Here is a 23,214-nt window from a genome sequence, read left to right on the forward strand (position 1 = left end):
TCCCTGCCTGGAGATCCGAATGAGGGACTATTTTACCTCCGGAATATTTTACCCAAGAGGACACCATCATCATTTAACCATACAGTAAAGCTGCATGCAGTGCTGTGGTAGTGCCATGCAAAACAACAAGGGGTGCAAGCCCCCTCCATGAAAAGCACAGCCACACCATAACACCACCGCCTCCAGAATTTACTGTTGGCTCTACACATGCTGGCAGATGACATTCACCGGGCATTCACCATACCCACACCCTGCCATCAGATCACCACATTGTGTACCATGATTTGTGACTCCACACAAAATCTTTGCACTGTTCAGTCGTCCAATGTCTACGCACCTTACACCAAGCGAGGCATCATTTGGCATTTACCAGTGTGATGTTTGGCTTATGAGCAGCTGCTCGACCATGAAATCCAAGTTTTCTCACCTGCCACCTAACTGTCATAGTATTTGCAGTGGATCCTGATGCAGTTTGGAATTCCTGTGTGATGATCTGGATAGATGTCTCCCTATGACACACTACGACCCTCTTCAACTGTCGGCAGTCTCTGTCAGTTAATAGACGGGGTCAGTCTGTACACTTTTGTACTGTACATTTCCCTTCATGTTTCCACTTCACTCTCACATCCGGAAGCAGTGGACCTAGGAATGTTTAGTAGTGTGAAAATCTCGCGTACAGACGTATCGCACAAGTGATACCCAATCACATGACCATGTGATATGGAAAACGTATGTTTTTGTGGGTGTCCTGATACTTTTGAGTACATAGTGAGTGTGTGTTGGTACATGTTTCATTAAGCTAATGACTATTTGAACGATGCTGCTTCATTTTTTCCCATAAAAATGCAGTTTTCCAGTTACCAGATGGCTATAGTTAACTGATGGTGTTTGGAGTGCTGCAATGCAGACTGTATACATCACAGGGCGCTGAAACATCATAGGTATATTCAGTAATATGTTCGCTCACAGAATATGCTGAAAAATAATAGTTCTACTTTCTGCCACCAGCTGAAAATATAGCGCTGTGAGCAGTCATAAAGTGAAATTTTTCCTGTTTTGACATCAGTATGCTGTTCATTGCTTGATGATGCATGTTGATTTCTTTTGTTAAGTGACTGGTGATGTAAAGGTTAAGAAGGTTGAAGTTTTCCATACGAAACTTAACAGATACTGAGAAGAAAGACTATTCACTGCTGGTAAAGTTGTTTTATCAGAATGGCAGTAATAGCAGAGCTGCACTGCAGGAATATCACTGACAGAAACACCTTCAAAGAGACCCCATGTCATTAAATGGGCTAGAGAATATGATCAAGAAATTTGAAGAAACACGTGAATTAGGTAGTGTGTCTTGAAGAGGCAGCCCATTCCAATGGCAGTTGTTGGTGAAGTTGCAATAGCTATAGCCGATCGTGCAACACACGCCTGAAAGTCGGTAGCCAGTGCTCAAGCTGTGTGTTGATATTTGTCTCTCTCCTGGTCAGTATTTCAAAAAATGTTGTGGCACATTTTACACTGGTATCGTCACAAGATTCAGAATGTGCACCAAATTAAGCCCCAAGACAAACTAGAGCACTATGACTTTGCCCCTAGTTTTTTGGCAAGGATAGAAATGGATGACATGTGACCAGGGAATATTCTTTGAATGGATGAGTTACATTTCACTCTGCACAGTGCTATAAACGCACAGAACTGTCATATACCTTTTTTCCACAGGAACTTCCTCTGAATTCAGCTTATGTGACTGTGTGATATGGTTTCACGAGCTCCTTCATTCTCTGTCCATTTTTCTTCAAGATGATGATGCCTTGTGGGCTTATTAGATGTACAGTGACATGCACGTTGAAAGGACCTAATTGCCCAACACATGATTCCGGCGTTGCAAGAATGCAACTGTGTCCACACAACTATTTTTATGCAAGATGGCGCAATACCACATGTCGCTTCCCAGGTGAAAGATATGCTCCAAGAAACCTTTGATAATGATTGCATCACCTTTAGGCAATTTTGAGGTGGGTTGCTGTCCAGATCCCCCGACCTAAATCCATGTGTTTTTGGTTGTGGGGATATATCAGGAATGTATGTGAACTCTTCCTGATCTGAAGGATAGCATGCGACGACATGTCGCTCTACTTACACCGGATATGTTGCAAGCAACTGTCGACCATGCCGTTTTACAGATGCGCATGTTGTTGATTTGGGAGACCTTATTGAGCACGCTTGTGACCCTGTCCTAGTAAATGTGCTGGAACCACCATTATCATGTGTTTTATTGTTTCTCCCCTTTTTCTACAGCCACACCACATTCTGACTGCTTACAGTGCCATATTTTGACCTAGTGGCAGGAAATGTGCACCAATTAATGGAACATATGTATGATGTTTCAGCATCTTGCGGCTTATGTAGCCTTCGCTGCAGCACTCAGAACACAATCGGTTTAATTAGAACAACCCTCTTATATTGCTGAAACACATCATACATCAACGGGGACAGTTGAAAATGTGTGCCCTGACTGGGACTCGAGCCCAGGATCTCCTGCTAACATGGCAGACACACTATCCATCTGAGCCACCAAGGGCAGAGAGGGATACTGTGACTGCAGAGATTTATCCCTTGCACGCTCCCCATGAAACCCACATTCCCAACTTAATGTCCTTACACTACATTCGTAGTGCCCCTGCCCATTACACTCATTACTCACGGCAGACAATCTTACCGAGTCCCGTAAAGAGTTCGGACAATATGTGTGCATCCAGCACAGGAGGAGGTCAATGGCCAGTTAGCTTGAACTATATTTAGATGGCATCTGTTCTTTCGGACATGTCTGAAAGAACAGATACCATCTTCATACATCATTACAAGTCTGTTCAGGCATTTTTTGAAAACAGGATCTTACGGGCAACGTAGTGGTTCTGATTACTTCTTTGCTGTCCTTAAAGTGTAGATCTGTACAATAAAACTGCCAAGTTTTCACTGATTTGGTATTACATGTACTGTCAGAATATTTAAGAAATTGCTTCTCCATAGCACATTCATGCAGATCATCAAGAGCATACTTAAACATTATTCTTCTTGTACTCTGAAAATACTGTAGTTTCTGCGATTGCTTTCTATGCTTTCCGTGCAACGTAATGCAACTGAACTCGGGCTCGTTTACTACCTATTTTTCATGTGGCTCATCTGCAAAGGGGGTTGGTAGTAAACGGTTGCATTTGCACCCTATTATTGAGTCAGATATTGGCTAACTTTTGAACAGCAGTGAAATGAACTATACACGTTCAGACTGAAACTTATTTATTCAAAAGAAACACTTTAACTTTGTGGCCATGCATTTTTACGTTCGCAAATAAATTTGATCTGTACAAATAATAATCGGTGCGATTTGTAGACTGTTTGTCTCACACCCACGCACTTTCACGTTGTTGCTTCGCATACACTGGCGTCCATGCTTGCACTCGCGGCACTTTGCCGCTCCCAACTCGCCACCACAACGGCCAACCACAAAAAGACCCCGTTTTCCCACTCATATCCACAGTCCTGAGGCGGGTCACATGACACCACACTAGTCAAAATAAGCCCTTAACATGGCCACAATTCGTTTACAGCATTTTATAATATTTAAATCTAAATGCATTATATAATTTTACACATTTATCACCACACTTTTATAATTCGTTGCAATTAATAGAAAACCAAAACACTAAGCAAAGAAAATACAATGCCCATCAAAACACAAAACAAGTATTTTCCGGTCTATTTTGCCCAGCATATTATCTCTGTTGCCTTACAGTAACAACAGTTGTGAATTTGAATTTGACTGTGATTCTAATTTCTAATACAATGAGGCTTGTTTCAAAAAATGGCAAAGTGAGTTTGCCAGATGATAGTTTCAGCATTAAGAAACAAGTCCTTCTAAGTGATGGTTCCTGTTCTAAAGTATATGATGACTATGATTGATTTTTTGTTTGCATTCCAATCTTGCTCTTGACTGACCAACGCTGCTTTATTTTGTCCATTGGTCTTTTCAGATTATGAGAAATCTTTGAAATCCATATGATAACATCAGTCACTGTTTGGATGAACAGGCCACACTGTCTCCCCTAAACTTTTTTCAATGGTGAAATACAAATTACAATGAACTACCTCTGATTTTCAGATACTATTTGTCTTTTATCATCATCATCATCTTATTCTTCTTCATCTTCATATTGAAGTTTCCAGCCTCAGGGAACATAAGCCATGCAATCTAGTGCTGTTTTCCCACCATCTTTCTGCATTCACTCTGGTCCAGTCCTGTGGTAAACTACTCTACACCTTTCACCCATCTATTCCTTGCTCTTCCTCTTGGTCATTTTCTTTGCCTCTCCATTTCATGTATCTTCTTGGGAATCCTCTTGTTTTCCATTCTCTTTAAGTGCCCATTCTATATTAGTCTTAGTGTTTGTATCCCACTCCACAAAGGTCCCTCTTTCACTGCTTCCCTTACTGCTTCATTCCTCACCCTCTCTTTCCTTGTTTCTCCCATCTTACTTTCAGGAAACTTCATTTTACTTACCTATAATCTACTTACAGATCATTTCATCATCACCCATGTTTCAGAACATAGGTCAGCACTGGGATAAAGAAACTTCCATATAATTCTACTTTGCTTCTTTGTGGGAGGTCTTTGCTCCATGCCAGGCTCCTAACACCTTGCAGGAATGATTCTGCTTGTCTGCCATGTTCACTGATCTCTTGCTCATTTGGTCCAATTTCCTGTATCACACTTTCCAAGTACCTGACACTTTCCATCTTCTTCAATTGTTCACCTTCAATCCTTATTCCGATAGTTGGTCCTATCTTTTTTTCTGGTTGTAACCACAATCTCATATTTGTTTACATTAAATTTCATACTCTGCCGTCTTAACCATTTTTTCTCAAGCATCCCGTTGTTCCTGAATCTCCTCCACCCTGTTTCCACAGACCATCAAGTCAGCCACAAACACCATTGCTTTCATCTTGCCTTCTCCAGTTTTTTCTGTCATCTTAGTTATTATCTCATCCAAGACCACAGTGAAGAGGTGAGGTGACAATGTCCTGCTCCGTTTCATACCCTTTATTTTGCTGGAATCAATCCAGCCTTTCATTTCCCATTTCCACACAACTCAGAGTTCCACAGTACATCTTCCCCAACTCTGCTTCTTGTCCTTTTTTTTTTTTTTTTTTTCCCCCCATCGTCCCCTTCTACTCTAGTGCTTCCCCGACCTTTCTTCTACAGACGTGTCAAATGCTTTTTCTATTCTGAGAAAGACCATCACAAGGTCTTCCCCAAATTCATAGTGGTGTGCCTGGTGCTGTGTCAATCAGATATGAGCTCCCAGGTCTGAAGCCATGCTGTTCCTCTCTCAATTTGTTTCACCCTTTGTTTGGTTTCTGTTCTCCAGGACCTTTTCATATACCTTGGCACAGTGTGACTCCCCTATATTTTCTACAAACCTTCCTACTCTCGTTCTTGAATACATGCCAATTTTTCTGAAGACCAACAAACATCTCTTGCTGCCGTCACCATTTCGACACTTACTTTGTCCGTACCTGGTATCTTTTCCCCTTTCATCTTGTCCTGTGCTATTTCCATGTCAGATACCCAGATACCGCCCCCCCCCCCCCCCCCTCCCCAGAGTTTTTCTTTACCTCCTTTAGTCTGTTATCCTTATCTCCAAGCCCGTTCGGATTTTGCAAGTGCTCAAAGTGTTCCTTCCACACTATCTTCAGTGTCTCTTTGTTATTAACCTCTTAACCATTTATTTATATCGTCGTTGAACCCTCTCTCAAACCTCTCACATTTTACCATTTCATATAGTACTTTCTTCTCTCCTTTCCACTGTCTTATTTGCCTATTTCTTATTTCTTTTTATACTTCTCCCTCACTAATTCGGTCCTTTCTCAGAACCACTATCTGAAGGCTTTGTTCTTTCTTCCTACAACCCCGACTCTTTCATTCCACCATGTCTCCTTCCATCATTTTCTGTCACTTTTCCTTCCACATACGGCTACTGCAGTTTCTACCATATCACTTTTAAATTGTCCTCATTGTTTTTGTCCTGTTCTTTTTTTTTTTTCTTTATAATGTTGTCTTGTGTACTGTTTTTCATATGTGCACCAAAGCAGTTGTTTTATTGGAATTTTTGCATAATATTTTACTTTGTTTTCTGATAATATACTGTGTATTATTTCTCAAGTCAACATCCCTTTTCTCAACACATAGTAATCATACTGGGATGAATGAGGTATCATCAGAAAGCCTTTCAGCTGGCTTCTGACACTGCATATCAATGATCAATGTTGCACTGAAACTTATTATTTATTGAAATTTGAACTATCATAGACAAAAGGGCATCACAGGCACCCAACTTGATACCAATATTTTGCAGAACTAACTTACTAATCACAAGTAAGAGATCTCCTTTTTGTATTATGTTATTACAAATACCATTTTATTTGTTTTAAAGTACTTATTAACTGATTGGTTTGTATACAGACTTGTCATAAATAATAACTGTGATCACTGCAGTAGTCCATTCTCTCTGTCAGTATGACAAGTTGAATTTTCTAAATGAATATACTTTCCAAAACAACAAACATATTTACCAAAGATAAATTGCCAAACATTCATATGTTTGGCAATGTTCCTTTGGTAAATATTTGACTGGCCACTGTCTCATATCCATGATGGACAACAGGGAACAAACATATTTGACACTGTTGCATTGAATTGTGATTTATCTATTGCTACTACAGCTTTACGTGCTTCCATAAAATACTCTCTTCTGTCAAATATCATTTACACTGGGATAGTCTAATGCTCTGTAAAGAACTTTGTTCAAAATTACATGCACAAAAATGTATTTACAAAGATTTATCATAAATTCGTAATTATTATTGCACATCATTTGGTCCATTTTTAAAGATGGTTTCTGTTAATTCACACAATTATCCTTATCCCAACGACTACACTCATTCCAAGTAGGGTCATTATTTAAAACTATGGAAGTGCAAACGTTTTGCAGGGGTCACATGGTTGTCTCTAAATGTTAGCAATCTAAAACAAAAAATTGCATTGATTACTTGTTAGTTTTCTCAGGCCTTGATCAGTGCAAAACTATTCTGTTTTCTTACAGGAGCTGGAGCCTCCTTTCTGTGTGCAGCATGCAGGAAGTTCAGATCGCCTTCCAACAGCAAGTACTTGTATGAATCTACTTAAGCTGCCAGAGTTTCCAGATGTCAACACATTACGTGATAAACTTTTGTACGCAATTCAAGCAGGTGCTGGGTTTGAGCTTAGTTAAATTGTCCTTTATTTTGTAAGTTACATGTGCAAGAAAATGAATAATGTATTTGTGTACAACATTAAAGATTGTGTAGCAGACAATAAGTTGTTCCTCATTAAGAAATCCAGTGTACTTATTGCTGGGCCATTACATATCACATTGGTGTGAAATTTTAGTCACAGGACAAAAGTGGTCTCTCTACAGAGTTGGAAGATGGTCCATATTTAAGTGCACAATGTATTTGTTACATTGAGATCATATAATTGCTTGCAGAAATTTTTTTCTGACTAATAAAATTTTAATGCTTATCCACAATGGAAGCAACTATGTTAAGTCTTCACAGCATGTCATAAAGGTTAAATGGTGGCTGGTCCTGCCTACATGTTAATGTTGCGTTTTCTGATGTAAGTGTGGAGTTTGATGACTGTTCTGTTACAATTTATGTGACATACACCACTGTAAAAACTTTTTTATGAGTGCATTTAAGTTATCAACCCAGTGTGTGTATTAAATGTTTATGTTCTACACATTTATGGTCAATATTGTGAACATCATTTGCTTCTCTCATTGCTATAAACTATAACAAAAATGTATCTATTTACATTAGTCACGTTTTTGTTTCTTTTGCAATTTTACCTATTTGTTATAGCAAGTTATAGACCTTTGTAATTTTATGAACTACTGTACTCACAGACAGAGTGTTTACAAATGAACTTTATTTTGATACTGCTTGTGTATGAAGATTGAGTGTGCTGCAGGAAAGTTTTCCTAGCCATTTTAACAGTAGTTGCACTTTTTATTATACGGAGAAAACTGGAATCTATTTTCTATTAAATTAATACCAAAATTATAGTAGGTGTGTAGTAAAACTGGAAGTCTGCTCCACATTCTTGATTAAATGTTACTCACTTACATATAAATTAATACACATATTTCCTGTTCATCAAAGACTGAATATCACAAGGAGACATACATAGATGAAAATCATATTATGTTTCTTTTACTGGAGTATGGAACTTTTTAAAAAGAAAGATGCAGTCTTTGACAAAAAAAGGGGCAATCTTGTATGTTTATGAAGCATTTGGCACTTGTTTGACTTTATTTCATGCGCTTTCTATGTTTGATGAAAACAGTAGTCACAGTCTTGGAGTACTGACTGGCATGTACCATATATAATTTATATGTGTGTAGAACAAGTAGTGTATTTGAGTACATTATTACTCTACCATATTTGTTGTGTCAAAATGTAAAGAAGGTGTTGTACAAAGTTGTGTGGACAGCAGCAGTGCTATGTACCAGGGTATGCTCAACAAGAAGTGTCTGATTTTAATACGGATACCTTTTTAAAACTAGCAGGTTGTATATGTTTGTATATTGTTAATGTCTTTTGGAAATGTCATGTGATTATGTATGAATGTAAGCATGTTTGTATCTGATGATGTAAAGCTTGTGTTTGATTTGGAAACTTATTTAATGTAATATATAAAATATAATATTTTCACATATCTACAGTTTGCCAGACTGTGGTCTGTGCAGTTAGTACTTCTTCAGATGTTTCTGCTGTGAATTAGACAATTTTACTAATAAAATACTGTTTTGTTACCTCTTCACGCTGTCTACAATTATTAAGAAGGGGACAGACACAAAACAGAAAGCACTTGCAGGTGGAACTCAGTGTTATTACTTTCTTTGTCTGCAAATTTCATGTTGCATAAGCTGTTGTTTTTTGTCCTTAGTATACACTCAACAGTGAGAGGTGCCCTTGCTTTCATTTGAGCCTTCTAGTGGAGAGAGGAGATCTTTGATAATATAGAATTTAAATATTTCCTCTTATTTCCCAGTACTGGTATGTGATGCCTTTGAGAAGGCATTTACAATTTAATTTTCATTATTGGCACCTATTATGAAATTAAATTTGTCAGTAATTATGGCTTAAGTATCCATTTTTCAGTATGCTGTTTCTACTAATTGACATGCACATCTAAAAGTGGTCAATGACATCATAATACATTTGTGGTCAATGACATCATAATACATTTGCACATAATACTCCATAGATACTGTAGGTTCCAGTAGGATGAATTTCAAGGAACTGGAATGTATTCTGATGCGTCAGTAACTACTGTGATTTCTCCAGTACAGGGAGACTGAAGTGAAATCAAAATAAATGGAACCTATATGGTCTAGACGTACTTATGGATGGGTATACATCTGCAAGTTTTAAAACCTACTGATTGAAGAAGGAACACTTGCTAATCTTTGATCCATGGTAACACACACACACACACACACACACACACACACTTTGTTGCCATTGGAATTCATACTTACAAAAACAATGTACAGCTTCCAACCCCTGGATTTTATTTCCCTCCATATAAAACATGTAATCACCCCACTTGTAGCAATTTTCTTGGGGTTACCACTTTCAAGAATCACCAAGATGATTTTCTGTAGCCTCCATTGCCTTCTCAATAACACATTAGTCTGTTATCTGGAAGCTGAAAAATCTTATTGTTTGCTTTAAAAAAAATGTACACTAAACAATTTTGGTTTCACTTTTTCACACATTTTGTTATCCTCAAGGACATTATTGTTAGGAAGCTGACCAGTTTTTCAACTTCAGAAAATTTTTAGCACTTACTATCAGGTCAGTGCTCAAAAATGGCCATGATTTCATTGGCAAAATTACTCAGAGAAATATAAAATTAATGAAGCACAAGTTAATGAAACATTGTCCGATAATCAGTACTAGCCTCAACACATTGCTAACGAAATATTTAAGTTGGCAGGTAACACAGTTCATATTTACACTAAATGTCACAGTCCACATACAGTACTGTCTTGTAGTTAATACATCAGGTAAAAGTACACTGCAATAATTTACTGAACTCGGTCGCTAATGAAAGTCACCACTCTCAACAACAGCTCTTTCAAATGAAAATGACAGTCCAAGTCTCTTACCAACCACAAACACAATTGAGACAAACTACTCATTAATTTGAGTTACAGGAATCAAACAAAAGTTTTTAGGCCGCAAAATTGAGTTTTTGCAGATACTGATACACATATTTATGCGAACAGTTAGCTTGACCAGGACTGGGTGCATACTGCTGATTTTGAGTGACATCTGACTATTCGAAGACTGGTGTATGAACAACTTCTTATTTCAGAAACTCCGCAATTATTTAAAAAATGGTTAGATTAAATTTTGCTACTCAGAATGGACGAATAAGTATTGATAAAAATTGGGTTTACAAAAAAATTGTAATATAGGAATTTAGAAAAGTTTATGGAAACATTTTATGCATCTGCTTTGGGTACACCTTACTTAAGAGTACAAGTATTGTATTGAAAACTACACAAAAATCTTAATTAATGACCTAATCAGTAAATCAAGTATGTCTACTGCTGCATAAAAATCATGTTAACAAAAGTACAGCAGCAAAGGTTGGAATTTAACAAGCACTGAGGCAAAATTCCCAGTGGAAAATGTAGCTATTTCTGAAACTGAATATTAATTATCTCATAAATTAGTTAGTTTCAAAGTATTCGGAATATGGTATGCTACTTGAAATTGAACTACCAGCCTTTATAAATAGTGTCGGTATGCTCTGAAATATATATCAGTCCACTTTTTTCCCCATTTTTATGTTACCTTAGGATTTCCAATTAGGTGCCATTTCTAATTAACTGATTTCCCAGTAAAACTAAGTGCTGCATTAGAACCTGCACCTTAAAAACATTACCTTGAATAATGAATTTACGTGGAAAACAGTTTAGTTAATATTTTTAAATATTCAAACATTCCCACATGTACACTATTTAGAAACTGTAAGGTACTGCATGTGATTCACAATTCATAAAAGTTCCTATTAGCAACCATCACTTGTCACAGGTAGGAAAAAAGTCAGAACATAGAGTTGGCTATATTGACAAACATCCCAGACAGTCTAGCCAGTCTCGGGGCGTAGAAAAAAGAAGCTCGTCTTCCACCTTTTTATAAATTTATTTACTGATGCAGAGGTTCTGGCGCCAGTATTTATCTCAGTGCCTGCAAAGCATGCCTGTGTAGCGCTACATATATTCGACGGCAGAAGTTAAATGTGGCGGCACCTACCAACATTTTTCAGAACTTCCGCTCTGCTCTCGATTCTAAGCCACAGGCGGTTTTTTGGATTACAAAAACCGGAAAAAAAGTGCGGCTAAGATTCGAGTAAATATGGTAGTTAGTGTAAAAGCTTCCTCGGCATGCTCGATCCATCACGGGAAGAGGTGTTATGCACCATGGTGTTGTTTACTGTTAAAATTCTGAGCGCATATGATGCTAGAAGAGTCACTCAATGTATTGCTTCCTTCTAAATATACCTCATGAAAAGCGCATGAAGATAAAATTAGATAGATTCAAGCTTGTAGAAAGATTTGTTAAGTTATTCTTACTGCATACCATTTGTGACTGATCTAGAAAAAGGGGAAGTGACAGTGGTACCTTTCATCATAAGCCACAAGGTGGCTTGCTGAAAATATATGTACATTTAATCACTCCATTCAGCCATGGTCGCAAATGCGCTAGAGTATTCATCAAACCATCTGTGTGCATCGAATTAGCAGTCCTGTTGTATCATAAATCTCCATAAGGGCATTGTAATGCCATAGAGGGATGCAGATAATTTGCAAGTGTTTCCACCTGGCATGCACTTTTTACTGCAGCCATACAAGAGGCCTAATTGTGACCATATGAATACAGCTGAGATCATAACTGAACAACAGCTTGCTTCAGCTGAGCATTGTTTGTCAAGCAAGACCCATAGCTTTATGAGTTATGCACCTCACTCATGAGCACCCATCACTTGATTCAGCTGAAACCAGAGTTCATTGGACCACACTAATGCCAGTAATGTTCATGGGCCGAAGCCAGTTGATAAACTGTGTGTCAAGGTGTCAGCCAAGGGAAACGAGTTGGGTGTCAGCTGCTGAATCGTATGCAGTGCATTTGTACAGTTGTGGTAGAAATACATGGATTGAATTAAAATATAGAAACACAATGAGAAATGCGTACTTGAACATAATTTCAGATGGTAGCCAAGACTGCAGGTTGTATTGTTGCATTTAACTATGAATGGCACTTCTACCATGTCCTCAATACATTGCAGGTGTCAGTCATTGTTTGATCATGTTGGGTGTAGTTTTGAGTGCATTATGTCAGAGCTAAGTGGCTTTGAATGTGGCCAAATTGTTTGTGCTCATATAGTGGTTGCTTCTGTTAGTGAGGTAGCTGAAGTTTTTGATGTTTCAAGAGGCACTGTATTGAAAATTTATACCACATACAGGGAAAGTGGAAGAACATTATCTGTTAAGTCAGTGCAGATGAAAGTGTGTGTTGAGTGGTGGTGATGGACTGTCACACAAGAGGGTTGTGAAGACATATAGGAGGACAACAGCTGCAAAAGCCGCAACAGAACTGAATGTCACACACCAAAACAACGTTAATGGAGCTTCATAAGCTGGGAGTTGCAAGGTGAGCTGGAATTCCGAAGTCACTCATCAGTAATGCAAATGTCCATAACAGGAAAAAGTGGTACCAAAGCCTTAAAACCTGGACTGTGAAGCAGTGGAAGAAACTCATTTGGTTGCACACTGTTTCCAACTTCTGGCTGAGTTTGTCTCAAGTGTGAAACGTGGTGGGAATTCAGTGGTAATTTGGGCAGCCATATTGTGGTATTCCATGGGTCCCATAGTTACTATACAAGGTCTCATTACTGCCAAGGATTATGTGGCCATTTTGGCCGATCAAGTGTATCCCGTGGTACAGTCTTTGTTCTTCAAATGTGAAGAGTGTTTCAAGAGGACTGGGCCAGTGTTCACACAGCTCACATCATCCAGGACTGGTTTCATCGCACTTATGCACCGTCCTAATAATTCACGCATCGAATGATATGTAAAACAGTTAATGTTTTTGAAAGTTATGTATGATAATTATAAACCTTGCAATATATTTGTAACACTTGCAGATGGCAATATAACTTTGCTGAAACTAGTAATTACGGTATGTGACATCTACAGTCTGGGCAATAAAACTTCTATTTTGGAAGTTTTTTTTAATGTTAATGTAAAAAATGTTACGAGACTATAACCAGATGTGTTGTTGATCACAGAATAGCTTTTGATGAACTTGACATGGGAAAGTAATGTGAAGTACTGTTAGATTAAAGAGATGTGGAAAGTCATTATTGAAGTTACAAATTGGCTCAAAAGAATAGTTAATTGGCTCTAAAATATCAAAGGGAAATAAAAACTTGTGGTTATTATAGTATACCACTGAGATAACTTAGTGTATTGGACAATCAGGTCTCAAAAAAGTCACATCCGTCAGAAGACTGCTTTGATGAAAAAGTTTAGCATGATATTTAGTGAGTAGTTGGTATTCCACTCAGGTTAGAATTTAAGTTTACGGTAGTGCTGAGTGAATTTTTCAGTAAGGAAGTGTCTGACTACAATATCAAGAATTGTGTGGGATTAGAGGGTGATATGGATGAAACAGGCAAATACTTGCTTCAGCCATTACAACTGGTGACCAACACACCCTAATGCTAACATACATCAGGTGACGTTATCACATAATGCTCTGAAACTTACCGGTACATAGCCAACAATACCAAACATTTTTCTTCGTATCATTGCTTGTCTTGCCTAGTCATTAGATTGAACTCAAAACATTCTAACACATTTAACATGTTTTGTTGGCACATACTGAAATACCAATGAAGATTCCACTCCCAATTCTTTAGCATAGAATGTTAAATGCATATATTTCTCATCTCTATCACTGATGAGTCATTGTGGATCTTTTATGTTGTTACAGTTGATTGAAGATATGGACTGAAGGGAGTTGAGGATAGTTTGTGCTGACAAACAGGTATTTTTCAAATAAGCCACCAATGAAGGTACTGAGATTAAAATTCTCTTGCAGTTGCTGCATCAACAGCAGCATCTGTCATCATTTCATTAGAGAATATGGGTCTAACACTAGTAGAATCTGAATCAACTATCACTAGGGTGAACATTGTTACAACAGTGTCCATTAGTGACCTGAGCTATAGAAATCACTTGCTCTAAGTATTTCTAAACTATGTTGAATTAATTGGTACTTGAATTGTAATTATGTCTGAAAAATAGCCCACGCTCAAAGAGAAGCATGTCAAGAAGCACATGCCAGCATCAAACTTGCCGAAGTAAAATAGGTTTGCCTGCTGAAGCCAGTAAATGTGTGAATGTGAAGACTTGTCCCAAAGTAATTGAGCAAAGTATAAAGATCAAGTTTTACTACAAATTACAAAATAACTGCAGTGATGACACCCATTTGTAGCATGAGCACAAACTACAGAAACCAAGAGCAGAAAATGTGTTTCATATTAGCTCAAATGCTTCTTGGATGACAAGGAAATGGATGATGAAGCACCAGTTTTAGGCTGGCTCTCAGCAAGTAAAACAATTGACACAGTTTAGAATGTGTGAGAGATCCTGGCAGAAAACATGACAGTCTCTGGTTAGCAGGAGAAACTTGTCTAAGTAAGGACAGTACAAACACTGTCATTCACACTGATTGGTGAGCAAAAGAACTGCACCAAATTTCATGACGCATATAACAGACTAACAAACAGAAGGCTATCAGAAGAAAAGTGCTTGAGATTTTGAAAATTTTGCTGACATGTTTCACAAAGAGTAATCTTTTTTTTTCAGATTATCTGGCTAGGAGATGAGACTTGATACTACCAGTACCACCTGAGTGCAAGTGGTAAACACTGAAGTGGTGTTACGAAATTGTTGTTGTGTCTGGGCCATTTAGTTCTACAGAACTGAAAAATGGAGTCTACCAGCATGGCAAAGTCCACCCACAACCAGGAATCTGTATATGTAACTTCTTGGATAAGCACCCTGCAGCTGCTCTAGAATAACCAGAATACTTCTCAGCCTTGGCCAATGAAGGATAACTTGAGAGGGCCAAAATTTGCAAATACACTGAATACCTAAAGATATGTGACATCAGTTACTCTCTGTCACTAAAGAGGGCTTAACCAGTTTTTCAGCGACTATATGCCAAAAGAGTACATTGGTGTACTGAGCTTACAATATTATTAATTGAGGAAGGATAGTTTGCATGAGATTTGTACACACTATTTTTGATATCAGGTAATGTGAATATGAATTCTTGCTATGTTCACATTTTAGTAGTTTTTGTAATTGGTTAATTAAATGAGAAAAAACTTTGTGAATGGAGAGTACTACATTTCCAGAAGTTTTTAGAACCTAAAGACACTATACATTTTCTGTTGCAAGGACAATAGCAGTGAATGGCAAAATAGTTTTGAATTTTACAACACATGGGAAATAGCAGCCAGGGATTGCACGGAACATCATCAGATGCACTCAGCGTGTGTGCCTCAGGGCATCATTCAAGATAATTCTACAGGATTTCCCAGCAAGGCATTTAACGTTGCTTAATTAGGTTTCTGCCTGCTACTCGCATCTTTCCTTAATGATATTTCAACCGTGTGACTCACAGTCTTCTTCAGGTGCTGTCTGATACTGATTCCTGTGTGGAACGAGTCCAGTACTTATGCCTGTGTTGTGTGAGGCATTCCCTCTGCAGTCCGTGCCACTTACGGTGCTCTGTTTGTGGTGTGTGCTGACCAATAGCAGCAGCTGTAGCGTTCTCTTCTAGCCGCTGCAGTCCCGAATGCTGTGTATGTTCTTTGTGGATATTACATTTACGCCCTCCTGTGTATTAGGACATACTATTACCATAGTGTGCCATGTTAGGCATTCTGTCTTAAGTCCTTGCCCCCCCCCCCCCCCCCCCCCCCCCAAGGAATGTCTGCAGTGTTATTTTCAATGGTGTTCACTTTGCTGCTTGAGACTTGGAAGAACAGCCTCAGATATTGTGTCTTTTGTCTGAGGTACCATTTCATGTGAGTCCTTTGTTACAGGTACTGGTCTGTTATCTCTAATTTCATCTTCATACTTATGTTCCTTGGGGTCTTGATGTTGCCTCCATTGTGTCTTCAGAAGATAGAGTGCCAGGTTCCAAGCTGAGCTCAGCAGGAAACCGGTGTCCCGGCTAATGAGATTATCTGCGACCTTAATCTCAATAGATTTGCTGTCCCAGTATCTCGATGTTTGTGTTAAAATCTTGACATCATTATAGTTCATAGAATGAATGAGTTCTAAACAATGCTTGGCAATCGCTCTCACTCTCATATAATACTTTCCCCTATTTGAAGAAATGGGTGGCAGAGTTTGTAGTATTTCGGTTTTTACTCCACATGTTTACTTCTGTGTGTGGTTATTACAGAAATAATTTTTGGGTGTCTGCGTAATGTGATGAATGTTCTGTGTGTCCGGTACTTGCCTGTGGTTAGCGTGATGATTGATAAGGGGGAGGGAGGAGGATTAGGCATCGAAGATAGTCTTGAGTGTTTGTGCATGTCGCAGGACATATCATACCAATCTAGGGAGTGGATGAGGACGTTTCCTGATCTGGAAGAGCTCTTATAGAAGTCCGTTGCCAGATCTTGGAAACACTCTTTCAGGAATGGGATTTCAGCACCGGCGTGCAGATCACTGGTAGGGAATCCAAGGGGTAGATGCAGTGCCCTCCTGAGGGCCCAGTTCTGCAGCCTCTGGAGTTTGTCCAGGTGCTGCTTTGCAGCATATTCCCAGACAGGGCTTGCATATTCCATTACTGGCTGTATCAGGGCCTGATATACATTAACACCTACAGAGTGGGAGAGGGAGCTGGTTGAGTTGTGGACTGGGTATAGGATGGATATTCTGGCTCAGACCCTGTGGACCTCATCTATGTGGGGTTTCCATGTAAGACGAGTCCAAGGTTACACCAGGGGAGTTGGGTTCCGTTTAGGTGAAGGTGGGGGGTGGGGGGGTGCGTTGAGGAAGTCAAAACCTCCAGTTGATCAGCATATCCTGTGTCTTTTCAGAGTTGATGATAATGCGCCAGTGACAGGTCCGAGTTTTTCTGTGTCACCTAAAACCCTTTGTAGCCTATGGATGGCCAGGTCCTTGTTCGCATTTCGTGTGTAGAAGGCTGTGTCATCTGCGTACTGTGCAGTGTGCACCAGGGGGACTGTTGGTGTGTCCACAGTGTACAGACTACAAAACGGGCCCCAGGACCAATCCCTGTGGCACCCCAGCAGGAATACACCTTTTGGTGAAGGTGGCGGTTTCTACTTTGATAGAGAAAGCCCTATCCGTGAGATAGCTTTTGATCTGCTTAACTATGCTCCCGGGGAACCCTTGTGTGTACAACTTGTAGAGTAGCCCTCTATGCCATACTGAGTTGAAAGCTTTGGCTACATCTAGTAGCACTATCCCACAGTAGCCTCTATGTTTGAAGCCCTCTGTGGCTGCTTAAAGCACCCTCATGATCTGTTGTGGGGCAGAGTGGTTCTGCTGGAATCCGAATTGGAAATCCGGCAGAAGTTGCTCTCTGGTAATATGTTCTTGTATGGGTATTACCAGGAGTCGCTCATAGATCTTGCTGAGAGTTGACAAGAGGCTAATCGGCCTATAGTGCTGCGGGAATAGCGGGTCTTTCCTTGGTTTGTGTATCGCGACCACTTCCACATGTTTCCAGCACACTGGGAACAAGTAATCTCACTGAAGACGTTTGCGAGGTGTGTGATCGCCAAGGGTGTTTTTAACTAACTGATTGGTGACATTGTCATGTCCTGTCGCCTTTTTTGTGGGGAGGATCCGAAAAGTGTGGGTTCGTCCTCTGGGTCATCCTCAGCATTGAGGAAGACAGCCAAATGACGACGGACTACATCTTCATGTTCTTCTTTCTGGGGTTCTGCTGCTTGGTTGCCTGTCTCAGTCACCAAAGATACACCAGGCTGCAGATCTGAAACGAAACTCATGTTTAAATATCAAATCTGCTGAAACTGATTGGAGCTCAGGCAAGTAAAGTAAAATAATTTCTTGTAAGAAACTGATATATAAATGCTCTTGATTCTTCATTAACATTTCTATAGACCATATGAAACGTTAAATTTCTTCATTTAAAACAGTCTTTGCTTGTCTGAACTAAACACCGTATCGCTACAGCGCCGTATGCCGAGTCCGTGATGGATCAATAAATATCAGGGTGACATGATAGGGAAAACTGCACAGGTGCGTCTGTAGGTACCGTTCTAACTGCACGCGTGTGGCACGTGGAAATATTCAGATCTTTTCTTTTTCCAGTGATGTCTATTACTGAATGATTAAACCAAGGCACGGTGACAGTTGCAGGTTCTATTCAGTAAGAGCTATAATCTTACGCCACAGTTTTAACAATTGCTACACTTATGAGGCTGTGTAACTCATGGCGTGCAAATTACCCAGACTTGATTCATTCAGTATTTGAGAATGAGACCACTTACTGACCTCCAACAAACTTTACACATAATTTCAGATCTTTACGAAAGTTTTTCTCGTTGATCCCCTCCACAAAATAATGAAAGAAAAGAAAGTAACCGCCTACCACATCTTCGCTGTTCACAGAGCAAAGCTTAAGCATCAGGCATGACGTTTTAAATTATCACTTCTTTGCTACTAACTCTATTAGCAACATATTTTACAGGCAGTATTCGCAGATATCACAGAATGTACGTGAAAAATTTTACCGATGTATGGCGCGTAGTTGAGGAGATCTGCGCCATAGACATTGAGATACATGAAAAACCAGCTATTGCTTAGAACGGAGTGTTGCTTATCTGGGCTTTTACGCATTCAGTGTTTGAGATTGAGAACACTTAGCGATCTTCAACAGACCTTCAGAAGTAATTTCAAACTTTTGCCAAACTTATCGCGCGCTCGATGTATACCGGTTGCAAGTGATCTGGTAAGTTACCCTAATACTTAACGCATTACCTTATTTGTTAAGTAATGAGACGTTTGTAGATGGTTTGTAGTTCGATTCTTCAACAAATCTGGGGTTTACTCATTGCCTCCAGTCGACAAGATGGGAAATAGTACACAGATTTTTCATAAATAAATATGGGCTGTATGGTGTTCTGTACTTACGTGAGATAGCCTACTTCGAGATAGAGTATTAAGGTTTACTTTTGAACTGACCTTGATTTAGCCCATTCTGCACTTGAGATATGTAGTGCAGGACTAACTTTTATCGCTGAGGTAGCTGCCACCCCTTTTCTAAGGAAAATTTTACTCTCAGATTGCGCCATAAATACTCTTTGTCAACCAAAGACGTTGTTTTCAGTAGAACTGTTGTCAATGCCTTGTGACTTCTTCTGCAAAACAGATGCCACTGATAATGTATGGATGATATTTACTTGTTGACTCGCATATGATTTTAAGTCCGAAGCAGGACTGCATTCCAGCATGGGAACTGCTGCTAGTTTGTGGAGCATCTATGTTTCTGGTAAGCTTGTTACACAGAAATGACATTTATCTTACTTTCCCTCTTGTCTCGTAGCCCAGTAGCAAAACTATATTTGGAAATAACATAATAGATTTTTGGCATTAGTTGCTATAAAATTATAAATCCAAGTCGTTTGGAACCTGATTTTCGGCATTCTGAGTCGGTAAACTGAAGCTAAAGTGTTCATCTTTGGCACACTAGACAAAAGGTGTCATAATTTCACTTAAAGGAAAAAATCTTTGCACTTCGCACATTTCTTTACGTGTATAAATCGAATTTTGGATTTTCGTTTGTGAGAGACAACATGTGGCAGAGAGATCCATTTCGAAATTCTACATTGTGATGTTTTACTGTTCATCTCGTTTTCCCATTATTTTTATTAAGTGTATTGAGGCTTCGTTGTTTCATGATATGTTGTGTATTTTCGAACGTTTCGTAGTGCTACACAAAATTCGCATCGTACCATATCAACAATTGTAAACAACATTGCGCTTCTTAGAAGTTTTTACAACAGTAGCCCTATCCACGTCATTGCCTCCCAGTTTCAGTAGAGAATGATGAAATGTATGTTTTTGAGTATTTTCAGAATGTTATGTGTGTTGTGTGCAAAATTTTTCGTAGTAAATCTACAGTTGTGAAGCAACATTGATTAGTGCAACATTTTTCGCTTTACCCTCTCGTTGACCTGTTTCTTCCAAGTCTCCACTGGAAATTTTAAGACCACGAGGTAAACTTAGTTCTTACAAAATCGACTGCTTTGGTCTAATATAGTGTTTTGCGAATATTATAACCGTCATGTCGTGTTCCAGTGAGATTCCCCCTTCAACAGTAGTGTACATACTCCATTGTCCACTTTTGTCGCACATTAACCCTCATTTAGTCATGTTACGCCAGTCTGTTACGAAGCATAGCCTAGACAAAAGTACAAGACATCGAATTTGCTTCAAAGAATCGGTAATTTTGACCCAGGATCCTCTCTTGTTCCATTAGAAACTACTGCCTTGAATGTATTAGCAAATCTTAAAGAAGAACTTGCAATGCTTGTTGCGTAACAGGTTCTCAGTTTAACAGAGAATTAGTGTGGTTAATTTAAAATAATCTGTTTAGTTTACAGATAAATATTGCACAAGCCACATTACAGCCCCCACTGTTTATATGTTATGGGGTATGAGGTGAATCAGTTGTTTTAACGGAGACGGACGTTAACATCTCAGTGTTGCCTAGAGGATTATTTCACAGCTGAAGTAGTTGTTATTCGCTGCCCGCTTTAAGTCACTCATTGGAAGATGCTCGAACTGAGCGAGTCGGACGAAGTACCTCGATTCATGTATCAGAGATACCAGAGGCATCCTGTCCTCTCCAGTGGAAACTGTCTTGTCGTCAGAACGGCGGGTCCTACAAATCTGGTGTAAAGAGGTGGTTCTGTCAGGCTGCTTTATGCCAGAATAAGTTGTTGTCCTACAAGTTGGGCGCCAGACATGCTGACGTCGGTTGTTTATTAAACTACTAGACTGTGAGTGACGAGTCACTGGTAGGTGTAGAGCCGCTGTATAGGAGAAGCAAGACCAGTTCTATACATGTCTCTCTTATCAACATTTTTGGGGTACTGACTGAACTGAAAATGAGCAACACAACTCACATCGTATATAGTTCTCTAATTTATGCCACAGAAAATTTAAAGAAACTTAGACTAAGAAATAATGTTCGTTAACACAATAAAAGAAATAGCTACATGATAGATTTACCATATTCACCACTCTCTCACTCAAACAATTGCCAGAAACAAATCGTCAGAAACAACCCACTTGACTCTTTTACACAAGTTTAAAAAGGTTTTAGAAGACTTGACTAAAAAGCATGAATTTACCCAGTCGACGAATTTACGGAGAGCAGTTAAAAAGAATTGTACTTTTGAGTAGCTGTTCTTATCAGTGAAACCGTATCTGATTATCGTACAGTTAAAATTATACATTTATATACATTTTAGCACGTATACTACTATCCTATGTTGCTTCAAGTAACTACAAGTAATGGTAAACTGTAAATGTATGTAATTAATATGTAAATTATGTAATCAATATACTATTGTAATTAAGCATTTACGTATATGTAAACAAGTGCTCCAGTAAACCACATTTAAGTGTTAATAAGTGTATTAATAACTTTTATTGCACTCTGCTTGTACAAACTCTTTTTACTCATTAATTACTTCATAGCAATTTATCTCGACTGTTACTGTTACACTGCTGGAAAGAAATTATGGCACCTTGAAAGATGTTGTCGATTTTGACCCAATCACACAATATCCTACCTGGGGGTGGTAGATGTACTGGTAATGATTTCAATATCATCCGCCAGCAGATGACAAAGCTGCATAACTACCAGAGCGCCATCTATATCTACCCTTTAAAAGGCTCAGTGTGACGCAGACGTGTAGAGCAAGCAGGTACCATGACAAGAAGAAGCAATCGTGCTTCCTACAGCCAACTAAGCGAGTTTTAGAGGTGTAAAATTGTAACTTTTCGAGTGGCTGTATGGTTGTTTTGGAGAATTGGCACACGAGTTGGATGCGCCATGTCAGTGATGCAGGTAGCAGCAGAAACGTGACCGTTCTCAGACTCATAGATGAGGTTCTGGACGACCAAAGAACATAGATGCTCACCAAGACAGTCGTATTGTGTGGGCTGCAGTGGTAGATCGTATCGTTTCCACAGAAAGGATAAGAGCTAATGAGACCCCTCAAGTGTCATCACGAACTGTTGCGAAGCAGTTACTAGCAGTGGGACAACGTTTACACACAACTGAAGCCAGTCTTCCAATCGCGCCACAGTATCGATCTGCACGGCTCGACTGTTGCCATCAGAGGGTCACCTGGAGGATGGATTGACACGCCGTGGTCTTCAGCGATGAAAACAGATACTGCCTGCATGCAAATCATGATCGTTGCCACATATGGCATAGACCTAGTGAGTGCTGTCTCAAGCAGTGCGTTCATCCGAGACACACTGATGCCTCCCTAGGCCTGATTTGATTTGATTTGATTTGATTTATTATTGGTCCTGTAGATCAAACAATTTGAACAGCAAAGCACATCATGATCTAGGACAAGTCAATTTGAAAATTATGTTAAGATGATATATGATGAGAGATGACAGTAGTGGTACATATCTCACATAGCAGAATACATACAGGATATACAGACAAAATATAAAAAAGGTGGTGTGTGATGAGAGATGACAGTGGTGCGTACTGCACATAGCAGAATAAATATAAGAGATACAGACAGAATAGGAGTAACAAACAATAGTTAAATTATCTTACTAAGAAGAAATATCTACAAGTGAATATACAGCTTATTGCAAGTAATTAAAATATTGTGGTACATAGTTCACATAGCATGATGTGGGGGTGCGATAAGCTGTAACTGTCGTTCACCTTTGGTGTTTTTAGTGGGAACTATGACGTTCTCGA

General features: G+C 39.1%; 1 protein-coding gene across 2 annotated transcripts in view; it reads left to right on the forward strand.

Moving 5' to 3' along the window:
- The window catches only part of LOC126479274 (ubiquitin-protein ligase E3C), a 209,568-nt gene extending 200,755 nt beyond the window's left edge, over positions 1-8,813 (forward strand). For both annotated transcript variants that reach the window (XM_050103771.1, XM_050103772.1), the window contains exon 17: positions 7,155-8,813. In XM_050103771.1, coding sequence (XP_049959728.1) covers positions 7,155-7,322 — 168 coding nt within the window. In that variant the 3' untranslated portion in view covers positions 7,323-8,813. The remainder of the gene's footprint in view (positions 1-7,154) is intronic.
- The last annotated feature ends 14,401 nt before the right edge of the window (positions 8,814-23,214 follow it).

Source organism: Schistocerca serialis, chromosome 1 (genome assembly GCF_023864345.2).
Source record: "Schistocerca serialis cubense isolate TAMUIC-IGC-003099 chromosome 1, iqSchSeri2.2, whole genome shotgun sequence".
Taxonomy (NCBI): Eukaryota; Metazoa; Arthropoda; class Insecta; order Orthoptera; family Acrididae; genus Schistocerca; species Schistocerca serialis.